Raw genomic sequence first — 13,168 nt, forward strand, 5'->3', positions numbered from 1 at the left:
TTAGAACTAAAACCTTTTTCTACAAATGACTTATATTTAATATTATGGTTATATACATACAACAACATACTTATGTTTAGAATCTTTCAGCCTGAGGACCAAATAATAAACAATATTTGAACTTATCAAATACAAGTATAAAATTAAAAAATAATTGAAAAATTTGAAGGTAAAGTTTAGGATTGTTTGAAGTCTTAGGGAGGAAGGAAGAGACGTTAAGAAGAGGCCAAATAGGGATTAAAGTAATAAGAGCAACCTTAAATTAATTAATTAGTATAAAAACCATTATCGCAGTTAAGCATAAGATTCAAATAGTGATAATTAAAATAATAAGGGACTTGTCAGAAAGCACTTTGTTCAAGAAAATGGTGTCCCTAATTGCTGTTTGATTGAGCGGCTTGCGCAGCTGCTTTCGTCATTTGTTTCAGTTTTTCAGAAAACATAAACAAAACATATTAATCTGTTATTTAACTTAGGAACATGTTACCCCTAATGTTAGTTTATTACCATTATGAATCAATCTTCATTAATTAATCCAAATCAAATCTAACAAAACAATATTACTGTCTCCAGCTTCCAATGTTTGTGGCTTTTGAATTTTGAAGAGCAGCAAGCATCTGTTTGGATTATTAGGTCTCAATCTTTGCCTTTCCCACATTTTACTCAAATCCGAATATTCTAACAACATTACCAATAAAACTTTCTTCCTTTTTTTCTTGCCAACACCATGTAAAAAGAGTTTTTATGCTTTTTGAGCAGCATCAGATTCGTCATATTTGTCAATTTATGAGTTGGAATGTCTCTTTCTAGTGATTATATCCAAAAGGTTGTCATGAAAAGAAGTTTTTATAAAAGTGAAGCTCGTATTGAGAAAGGAAAGGCTTTTCAAACTCCGTTTTGTTCCCTTAATTAAGGTTCAAAGACTGATATTTTATGTTATTGGTTAGCGAGTGCTTTGTTTAACTTGAAACAATGTTTTATGCTCCTCAGACAAGTGTGTTTGATTTTACATCAAAACCATTGCTTCTACAAAAATTTTGACGGTTTTTATCATGAAATTAGCAAGCGTCCTCAGTTAGCATGAGGTTTTGTTAATTTAACTTTAACCCATTAAGTACCAATTATTATGCAATTGTATTGAAAATAGTCATTATAAGAATTCCAATCTATTTTTTTTAATTATGAACAATTTAAATCCACATATATAACCATATTAATGTCAGGCTAAAACCCATAGTTTTAATAAAGTAGAGTAAGAGGGGTTGTCGCTATTGGCTGTTGAAAAGTAATTCATAGATACAAGGTGGTTTTGATAATGAGAGTGTTAAAACTAACAAGTTGTTAATTGAAATAATAAATAATTTTATTTAAATTTTAAGAAGTATATTTATTGAGAGAGTTTTAATTTTAATATTCTCTGCCTGATAAAAATTAGATGAGTTAAGAATATTTGAGTTATAAAAAAAGAGAGGATCAAATGTTATGAGTTTTGAAATATTAATATTTTTCTTAAAATTTTATAGAATTCAGACATTCCATAAGTGAGGTTCATCCCCTAGGACACAAATGAAAGAGAAAAGGGCATAGTTTACGAACTTCAAAACTTACTTCTTTTCACCTCTGATAAAGTGTCGATTTTGAATCTAAACAGCTTGCGTGGACCCATTAAATTGGGGTTTGAGCTTGCTGGAAAGGCCTTTGAAGTTAGTACTAAATCTACTTTAATCATCTCCAGAAAACTAAACAAAAAAATAAAAAAAAAGGTAAAAAAGATAAGATTTGCAGACCCTTTTCCCTCTTTAATCTTTTTCTTCATGTGACATTATCCAAAACTTCTGCCTTTTCGAGATTCATTAATTTGACCAAGATAACATTTGGAACAGTGGGGTAAAAAAAAGAAAAGAAAAGAAAAAGATTCCCCAATGTACTTTATCTATTTTCAGCCCAAAGTAAAAAGTATATTACTATGTACTGTACTCACGTATTTGTACTTTGTTAAGTTTTGAAGGAATTTGATTGCATGTTATGTCTTTTAGCAGCAAAAGGAAGTTACTGGGCAAGTGGGTGGGTAAAAAAGAGAGGATAAAATTATGGATATTTCAAGTTGGTGTAAAAAAGGGGATAATGCATGTTTGGTAGCTGGGAAACAAGAACTCAGGAAATTATTGAATAGGAAGCAGAACGCTGCCAACAAAATTTGAAAACTTCTGCAGATTTATTCATTTGCATGCATACATAATGACAATAACGATGATGATGATGAGCCCTGAGCCACGAGTATGGATCATTATCATACACGGCACATTGAATGTTTCAGATTTTGAACTACGAAAACTTGAATTTGCGCCATGTGAAGTGAAACATAATAATTAAAGCCATTCTGCAGAAGTTTTAAAAACTTAAGACAGAAGAATACTTTGATTTGAAATTTTGAAGTGTTTGGCCATGTTTCTAAGAACATTGCTGATTCTAAATAGCTGCAGGAACAGCTGTTTTACTACTAGTAGTTTTCCAGAGGAATATTAAATAGTTTTTTTCCCCCTAGAAGCCCAAAAATTAGAGATAATTTGGTATTAATGAAAGGACTTATGGTTGCTTAAGGAGAAGATCTGAGATTCAGGTTTTTATATATATATATATATATATATACCGTGAATTAAACTCTAATTACAAATTCATTTTAGTCGAGAAATTAAACGTATGAACTTCCATTTTTATGTAATTCATCAACATAAAAATATACTACCTCCGGTCCTAATTAATTAATATAAGGAGATTAAGAAAAAAAAAAAGTTAGTTATTTGTAATAAACAGGTGTTATTTTTTTTATAAAATATCCTTGCTAATCAAATATATTAGTTAGAACTATCATTACTAGAAAGACTGATGTTTTGACTGCACAAACACATAATATGGGGATTGATTTTGCTCCGTTTTGTATTCCCCCAGATCCCATACTAGACATTCTCAAACGAGAACCTCACCAGAATCCTGTTTTAGTGGATGCTTATATGTAGTAGTTCCTGTTCCCTTTGACATAAAAAAAAAAAAAAAGACTATCTTAAAAAAAAATACGAATCTTATATTTAATATTAAAATAAAAATTAAACAAAATCTTGTATTAAAAACTAAAAATAATATAACATATCAAAATTTGTGTGGAGCGACAATTTTCGCAAACAATAAATAGCGAGTCTCATTTTGGGTTTTCTGCAAGTACACGAGTCACGTTGTCATTTAAGTACAGGTTACAAAGTTATCAGAATTATAAAGATTCTTCAGTCTTAAATTTTAATAATTTGTTATTTATTTGATTGTGACATTATAAGCCATCGCTCATCGGGTATTTCGTGACCTATTTTAATTGTCCTGCAACTATGAGCCCATTAATACGTTGTACCCTTAACCCAACAAAGGATAAGGTTTCAGAGGAATATTCCAGTGGCCCAAAAGTAAAAGAGAGGGATCAGCCTAATGAAACGACGCCGTCGGGAGGAAGTGCCATGCCCATTCATCTTTCACGCAAAGATTAATAAGTATTGCAGCACAAATTTGATTTCTCACTCCACTAGCTTTTGTTTACAAGTGCACACGCAGCATCCATATCATCATCAGAAGAAGCTAAACTTATTTAGGTTTCATAAATTGATATAGACAGAGTGTATCTCTATTTTCCTTCGCATTCCTCTTCCATTGTCACTCTCTCTATGTAGACTATCACCGATCTTAGGGATCAAAATGTATAATGCGAAGTTTTGGTTTGATGCAAGGCTGAGGAAAGACTTCTTAACATGCAACCCAACATTTGGCTCATGTTGTCTTCATCGAAAAGCAGAGCTTCCTACGCCAAAGGAGCCTGCAAATGTGTTGGAATCACTTTTCAATACTAGGGATCGTCGTGGGACAACAAATATTTGTAAAAGCATTACACTGTCTTTGGTTTTTAATATAAGAACTCGTTTGACTTTTATTCTGATTTTAAATATAAGACGACAATCTACTTTGTCTATCATACTTATCTATTTTTTCTTCAAAGTAGTTCTCATAATAATGGTAGTTTTAGCCAATATACTTAATTAACAAAGATATTTTAGAAAAGACAACAGCTATTTATTACAAATAAATAACTTGATTAATTTTTTTAATCTACTCAAATTAGTCTATTAGCTTTTATATTAAGGATAGGGGTGTTAATATTTAACATGAAGTTTTCTTTTGCGTCAACGGGTGGACAAAGACACTAATAAAGGTGGTGGTTGTTGCACTTTTGGAATGTGTAACAGAGTACGCTTCTAATCGGAGCATTCTGCCCCCAGATGTGCCAAGTCCGTTGAATCAGCAATGTGTGTGCTGCTTTAACCATGATTATACTTGTGATGTGGTTGAACTAATTATTACAAATTTTTTACCCTCGATGTGGGAGGGTTGATGAGAAGAACTTCTTGTACTCTGCTGAAATTGTTGAGCTGCTATTTCTCGCAGGGATTGAAGATACTCGCTCTCGATGAACATGACAGCACTACCAACACCACTTCAAACGTTGTATACAGTGAGTGAAGTGTTTGATAACCTCATGTATTCCATTAGTTTGTGCCAATCATGCACGGATAACTAATGACTTTCTTGAATTGTTTCTCTGCTTGCGCTATTTCGTGTTCTTTTATTTGTTAAATCCAAAGAACCCTTTAAGGAATTTTAATCTCAGACTTGAGTGGGGGAAAAATCCACGGTGGAAGGAGGGGATCAAAACTGAGAGCTTGTTTATACTTGACATTTATGGTATGAAGGCTGGTCGGGGAATTCCTAATAATACTTAGGATTGTGCTTCGTTAAAAACAAATTTACCATGTCCAAATAAAATTTGAACTCTTTCAACTTTCAATCTCATTTCAACGATATTGAGATAAGCCGTGAATCCATAATTCCACTACTCAAGCTGGAGCTTAACCTTGACGAGATGTTACGTGAATTTTAGAAAGGGATGAGAGAGTGAACAGGGTAACTTGTCTCAAACCCTCTCATGTAGGATTAGGAAGAATGTCTGCTACGAATATGGATCAATACATATCCGACGAAACATCCAATCACGCAATTCGAATCTCATGCCCTCAAATAACTTGTATATTAAGTTGCTCTTTTTTTTTTTTTGGTTGTGATCACACGATTCACATTTGCCAATCACATTCGTGAAAAACACAATATCACCATCGGCCCTTGAATTTTAATATTCAATTACTTGTATACTAAAAAAAATGGCAACAATAAACACAAAATAAAAGCTAAGGGCCTTGCCCATTCCCATCACAAAACCAATTTACGACTACGTGTAATTGGAAGTAGAACAACAACCAACCAACCAAATTTATCACATACCAGATGATATTGAAAAACAATCCATCTAAGTAAATCATTCACCAAAATAAATAAATACAGCAAAATCAAGATAATCCCATTGAAAAGAGAGAAAAACTATAGCAATTAAAATAAGACTAATTTCTTTGCTTTCCTTGTTTGGTTATTTTTTGACAAACAACTCCAATATCATTTCAGGAACATAGGAAAAAGGAAGATAGATGCAATCCCAAAATCAAATGAAAAATGTGCAAAAAATGTGCGGTTGAGAAATGATCTACAGCCCCTGATCAATCAGATAGTCTCCCAACCTCTCAACAATCATGTTACACTGTCCTGGAGTCAAAGGTTCATCATAGATGCCAAATATCAGAGCTTGCCCGGTTTTCTTAACAGTGATCCCGCCAGCACCCTGCAAGTTCGAAGATGCATTACTGATTAATTGCCAAAACCAGAACTAATCTGTCTCAGTGCCTATTTGCTACACCACTAATAAACAACAATGAAATAGTTTGGAACACGCGCGAAAATGAATACTATATAAATGCATTGAACTTCATCGTGATTCTTTCAAGGCAGACCCAGTGCGAGAATGCTCACATGATATAAATTGTATTGTAACCTAAATGGAAAGATATAGCTAAAATCATATGATGAGATAATAATAATAATCCAGAATAGGTGCCTAAGAGTAAAGAAGGGATTCTTATGCTACATTAGTCCTATTGAACGAATAAAAGTAAAACATATTGAAGAGAAGAAAGCCTGAAGCACCTTCTTCCCACGAATGACAGCCCCGGCCTCTCCTTGGATGACCATGTACTTCACACCGCCCAGGTGTAATCCAGTAGGGGCAAGAGAGCCAGGTTCATCAAAGTCTTTAGTGATGGCAGCAATTTCTTGAGGTGTAAACTGCATAAGAAAAAAAGCTTCAATGAACATCATATCATTATTGCAGCTTCATTTAGAATAGAAAGCAATGGCAAAGGCCAGAGGTGTATAATGGCTGAATTACTTCTCCAACTTGGTAAAAGTGAATAGATAAAGTACAAGCAAATGATGCGGAAGCTGGAAATGACAGCATCCTTGCATGGTCCTTATCCCTCAATTCACCTGTCCCCTTCTATTTCACTCTTTACCATGCATATATTCCTAAATCTTAAGTCAAATACCAGCCGTCGAAGTCTTTTTCCTTCCTTTTCTCTCAGGCACAAAATCAGCATTGTGATATTTATCGCTACCTAGAAACTTGTTTTGACTGAGTATTCACTCCATCATCAGAATACCAGTGAAAGATCAAAGCGGGCCAACACAATTTCAACTGCATTTTTGTCTTGGTGGGGTTTGACGGATATGTAAATGTCAGTACATACAAGCAAACAACACCGATTTTTTCCTTCGACGAAACACAATATTAGGGAACGGGAAACAATTGCAACAGGTCCTCCATTATACACACAATAAAGGCAATAAAAATATCAGCATTCTAGGAGAAATTGAAACCCCAAGAATAAAAAATTAGAAATGACTACAAAAACCACATTTTTCTCTTAAATCTGAAGCCAATCAAGTAGCCACTAGGCAGCCAAACAGATCAAGAAGCAGTGACGCACTTAGCAAGACCAAACAGAACCAAAAGGAAGCAGATCTAATGAGATTAAGCGAAGGGGGGAGAGAGAGAGAAAGAACCTGAGGGAAGGAAGCGCTCTGAGCCCAGACGCTCCCATCGAGGCCGACGATGGCGGCAGCGGTGAGGTTGTGGCCGTCGATATCGCACATGAGATGGTCATCGACGTACGTCTGCCACGACATTTTGGACTAAGACACCTGTGGGATTGGACTGATACTGTAATCTTGCGCTGAATCAGATTTGGTTTGCAGCGAAGGGGATTGAGGAAGGGAGAGGTATAAATAAATAAAGAGAAAGGGGAGAAAATCAGGAAATCGAGAAGGGCCCACCAGAACGAAATGAAGAGCGCTGTGAGCCGTTGATGAGATCACAAAAGATTGACTGAGTGCCGTTCACGGTGTGCGCTCAGAATCAGATTTCCGTGTTGGTGGCGTGGGACTGGCATGGTATTACCGTTATTATTACTCACACCATACGCGGCCACGTGGTTTTCATCATATTGTCCCCCTCTCCCAGTTTTGGATCCGTAGGTTCCACTGCTTGATGGGTGATTTCTTTTTCTATTTCCTTTGAGAAAATTAAAAACCCAATAACCCATCAACTCATATTCCTAAAATTAGGGAAATGTATAACAAAAATATATAGTCCAATTTAACATTTATGATGATTTTTTGGGGCAACAAGATAGCAAGAGATATTATTAAAATTTAAACCGGATTGTTTAGTTAGCCCAGTAAAGTAATGAACTAATTCCTTAATTGATTCCATTAAGAGTTTTTTTATCAGACTATTGAATTGAATTATATACTCCTCCGGTCCTAATTATAAGACCCAATTGACTTATTTGAGGAGATTAAGGAAGTAAGTTAAGTTGGTTATTTATAATAAATAAGTGTTGTCATTCTTAAAATATCCTTGCTAATTAAGTATATTGGCTAAAACTATCATTATTATAAGGATTATGTTGGAAAAAAATGCATAAATATAAGAGACAAAATGGATTGAGTCTTATAATTAGGACCAAATAAAAAGTCAAATTGGGTCTTATAATAAGGACCGGAGGAGTAGCATGAAACAATGTTGTTTTGAATTAAACAAAAATAGCAATTCATTAAATTTGTGTTTTAGTTGCTTCGTTTTGTTGGAACATATGTGATTCATACATGAATATTTTATTTACTTATAAATTAATATATTCTATTTAAATTTACTATTTTGAAGATTACATATTTTAATTAAATTAAATTATTTTAATCATGACAGGTTAAATGACTAGTTTGTTTTACATCATCTAGTTAATTATAAATTACGAGCATTATCATTTATTTTATTTGTTTTGTAGTTTTTTTTTATATGAATAAATCTCATCTCATTTGATGAAGGCTACCAAACCTGATAATTGAATCACATGTGGACACAGGGGGGCATGTCTCCCAAATCCGCCGGCTTCAAAAAGTTTTAGATTTGGAACGGCCATGATGAACGAAAAAAGTAACGAGACACATGTGGTTCATATATGTGATCACTTAATCTGGACAAAGTACTCATAAAGTTACACACTATATAGCAAATAACAAGTCATAACTTGTTCAGCGCATGAAGCAGGGTAAGGGTTCATGCGCTGCTGCGAGCCATGCTCTTTTCTAATCTGGTTTTGTTTAACACTGTTTTTGGTTCTCACATTGAGGATTCTACAGCAAATAATCAACCCTGCATCCAAATGAATATCAGGAAACCAAAAACGTATTCATTCCTATTCCCGATATAAGAATTGAATTAGAGGCTGGATTTAGTCTTAAATCTAATTTACCTTACTCATAGAGTAGTATATATTATTTAATGTTATACATATGTAGGATCATGTAACATTTACTATTACCTCCCGTTCTAATTATAAGAGCTAGTTGACTAATTTGAGAAGATCAAGAAAAAAAATTAAGTTAGTTATTTGTAATAAATAAGTATTGTCTTTCCTAAAATATCCTTGCTAATCAAGTATATTGGTTAGAACTATCATTATTAGAAGGACTATCTTGAAAAAAAAATACATAAATATTAGAGACAAAACGGATTGGGGTCTTATATTTAGGATCAAAATAAAAATTAAATAAAATCTTATATTAAGGATCAGAGGTGGTATAATTAACTACTACTTTTGGTCATTAATATAAGAGTTATTTGGGAATTAGATTTGGTTTTAAATATAAGACCTTAATACCACTTTGTCTCTCATCTTTTTTGAAAATATCTCTATTGATTACAAAGGGTTTCTACTAATAGGTAATTCTAATTATCAATCCAATGCACATGATTATAATAGTTTAGGGAGATCAATGCACATTTGGACAAAATAACCAACTTATATAATTTTTTAAAATATTCTCATATTAATTTTCTAATTGTTATATCAAGGACTATATGTAGTAAAATTTATTTTTTCTTAAAGGACAAGCTGTCTTTATGCTAAGTGTTAATACTGTCTTTATTAGAGGTTAGTCCTAGCCTATTCTTTCAAGCTTGGGCTAGCCTTTGTAACTTGGAAAAAATTAGGTAAATCTCTCATTGAAATTTTAATTGGCAAATGGGATCTACGATAATTGATTGCACAAGAGAAGATTAGTTACACATACAAAAAGGCTAGTTACACGGAGGAAAGATGGTTTGCACAGAATATTATTTAAATATAAGGAATTAGTTTGCACATAGGGAAGATGACTTGCATATAAAAGAATTTCATCTGGACACAAGGGAAATTGAATTGCACATCGCACAAAGGAAGATAAATTGCATACAAATGAAGTTAAATTGCACAAAATTCTTAGGTCCCATTTACTAATTAAATTTTCAATGAGGAATTTATCCTCAATTTTCCTTTGTAACTCAAACCAAAAAGAATAATTTATTTAAACTTTTTAATGTATTGAAATTAAGTAACTTTTAGGGCTTATTTGAGATAGTATTCACTAACACTTATAAGTACATTTCATATAAGTTGAGACAGAACTCTTCTAATATATTTATCTCATATTTTATAAATTATGATTAAAAAATACTTATAAACTATTTTATATGGTTGCTTATATTTTATGAGAGTGTTTGGGTAGAAGAAAAACCATAATTTTAAAAATAATTTCATAATATATGAAGTAAACACGTGGAGAAGTTTATTTTGATTTGTTAAAAAAAAATACTTTTCAAAAATAATTTTGGTGTTAGCCAAACACTGCCTGTATTAAATTGGGATCGCCTATCTTCAATCCATACAAAAATGCAAACGCTTGGACTCGTGAACCAGAGACTCCTGAAAGATGTTCCTATGCGGCCCGCAACCCAGCCCAAAGTGATATAGGAGAGACATGGACAAGTTTCTCAACTGCTTTCAACTTCTTGGATTCAGCTATGCGTGATCTCCACATCACGGTCCACCCGCTTTTGGTATCATGCTATTGCCCCTTTTATTTTTGAAAAAAGGGGAAAAATCCAATTCAAAATTTCAGATAGTTAAATAAAATATTGGCGTTTTGAATATGCATTCTTCAAGCATTATATATTCTTCCCCGGCTCTAAGAAGGCATAATTTACGATTAGATAACGCATCACATACTCAGATGTTTTTTTAAACATAATTTAATTCTTTACATACTTTAATTTTAAAACGAATTGAGGCTAAGTATATATGATACTCCTCCAGTCCTAATTATAAGACCCAATTGACTTATTTGAGGAGATTAAGGAAGTAAGTTAAGTTGGTTATTTATAATAAATAAGTGTTGTCATTCCTAAAACATCATTGCTAATTAAGTATATTGGCTAAAACTATCATTATTAGAAGGATTATCTTGAAAAAAAATACATAAATATAAGAGACAAAATGGATTGGGGTCTTATAATTAGGACCAAATAAAAAGTCAAATGGGGTCTTATAATAAGGACCGGAGGAATATTAAATGAATTGACAAAGACTTGTTTCTCACATCAATGAATCAACCCTAAACCGCACGGAAGGGCCTAAAAGTGACCATCGCAGCCGTTATAAACACCACAAGATCATTTCAGCTTTCAAGAATGCATTTCAAACATGTTGATGGACTGAATCGGACCGCGCACGGGATATTTGGACAGAAATCAAGTTATAATTTTAAAAATAATTTTATAATATGTAAAATAAATATGTAATTAAAATTTTATCTCGACTTGCGTAGAAATATTTTTAAAAAATTTTTTTTGGTAAACCAAACACCCTGTTAACAACAGAGATTAAAAACAAAGACTGATTTTTTTTATTTTAATCTTATAAAAATAATCAGGATCATGTTAAATTGTTAATTGTGAATATGTTTGGTGTTATGTAAATATTTTTTGAATTTTTCTGGTGATACGAGAAATTTACAGGTAAAATTGCTATAGATTTGATTTTGAAAAACTGCATATTGAAAAAATATCTTAAAAAACCCATTACATCAAATGAAGAATTTTTTCTTTTGTGAATGTGATCCGTGGCTCTCCGTAAAGCGTGGCGGTTTACTTATTTGCTTTTTTAATTTAAAAAATTAAAATATACATTTGGTTATTTAACTTTGTATAAAGTTTTAATTTGATCCTTTAATTTTAAAAAGCACTCCCTTCGGTTCAAAATATAAATTAAACTTTGTTAGAGAGACTTAGTTTTTTTTTAATAAATGTTCACTTTTGTCTAAACATTTTATCCTCGTACATTTTCTTTCCTCTTTGATTCATTTATTACATCTTTTACTTACTCTCTTTGTTAATAAAGGCAGATCTGGGAAAAAAAATACATGACTTACATATTTATTGATTTAAACTAATTTTAATTAGTTTCTTGATAAACGTAAATGGATAAAGTTTAGCCTATATTTTGAACTGGAGGTAGTATACTTTTAGTTCTTTAATCCTAATTTTTTTAAAAAAATGATGACATTAAAATCTTAAATGTTGATAAAATATTCTCAAATACTAACATATTAAGTTTAATTTTTCAAAATATTCATGATTTATTACAAAAAATCATTATTAAAGCCTAATGATTTTAGAATTAAATGGCCAAATATATGCTTTTTAAAGTTAAAAGATTAAATGAAAACCTTGTACAAAGTTAAAGGAACAATTGTATATTTTAGCCTTAAAAAAAAAAAAAAACTATCACGCTTCTATAGTTCTACAAACTTGGAAAAAAATTTATAATTTATTTTTTCAAATCAGCATGTACTCCCTCCAATCCTATTTATAAGTTCCAAATTTGGTAAGGAATATGATCTATTTTATAAGTTTCAATTTGAATTTATCTTAATATTTAATGCATCTTTTCTAATGTTACTCTTAATTATTTCTCTTTTATCACATTTTCCTATGTATTTTTATCATTTTTTATTTATTATAAGGGCATCTTTACAAACAAAAAATATATATTTTAACCTATTTATTATTTTTAATTAATTATTTATTATTTATAAATTAGTTGTTTGAAGTTTATAATAACAAAGAGGTTAATATTTTGTAAACACTACAAACGTAAAAAAAAAATAAAATTAAGTGTTGCACTTGCATATGTATTTTTACGCATTAGTGCAAGCGTATGGTTAAACCATAAATGGCTGAGCCAAACAAGTGTGTCCCAAGTTAATAATTGATGATTGAGACGAGAACTGAAGGGGCGAAGAAGTCAAAATGGTGCAATTAAGACTCAACAGTACCATTAATTACTGGGGAAGCATACAGATAGACCCCCGTGCGTCTGGTGAACTCAATTGACACGATATGCGAAAGTCATCATATTGCCCCGATGATGATATGGTGATGTTATGCATTTTGAAGATGGTTGGATAAGATCAAAATTACAGTTTTAAAAATATTTTTACGGTATACAAAGTAAATATGTAGAGGAATTTGTTTCGATTTATAAAAAAGTACTTCTAAAAAGTACTTATTAGGCTTCTCAAATACCCTCTTTATTAGAATACCGCGTTTAACAAAATATTACAATAATCTCTAGGAAAAAAAATTACATTTCAATCGTATAGAGAATCAGCCATAGAAAAAAAAAAGAAGGCAATCTAGATCAATAAATTCTACTGTTTGTTATTAAAAAAAAAAAGACTAGATAATAATCCTAAGTGTTACATGGGATTTGAAACACCAATGAAAAACCGTTCATTTTATTATTCAAAA

The 13,168-nt window shown here is 31.8% G+C and overlaps 1 protein-coding gene across 1 annotated transcript; it reads right to left on the bottom strand.

The window, feature by feature from the left end:
* Positions 1 to 5,330: 5,330 nt before the first annotated feature.
* On the bottom strand, positions 5,331 to 7,225 carry LOC114761423 (profilin-3). Its single transcript, XM_028950784.1, has 3 exons — positions 7,042 to 7,225; positions 6,127 to 6,264; positions 5,331 to 5,764 (listed from the first exon to the last, which is right to left on the bottom strand). The coding sequence occupies exons 1-3, from the start codon at positions 7,162 to 7,164 to the stop codon at positions 5,630 to 5,632; spliced, it is 396 nt and encodes a 131-aa protein (XP_028806617.1). The 5' UTR covers positions 7,165 to 7,225; the 3' UTR covers positions 5,331 to 5,629.
* Positions 7,226 to 13,168: the final 5,943 nt, after the last annotated feature.

Source organism: Neltuma alba, unplaced genomic scaffold (genome assembly GCF_004799145.2).
Source record: "Neltuma alba isolate B1F8T4 unplaced genomic scaffold, ASM479914v2 tig00001680_pilon, whole genome shotgun sequence".
NCBI classification, from domain to species: domain Eukaryota; kingdom Viridiplantae; phylum Streptophyta; class Magnoliopsida; order Fabales; family Fabaceae; genus Neltuma; species Neltuma alba.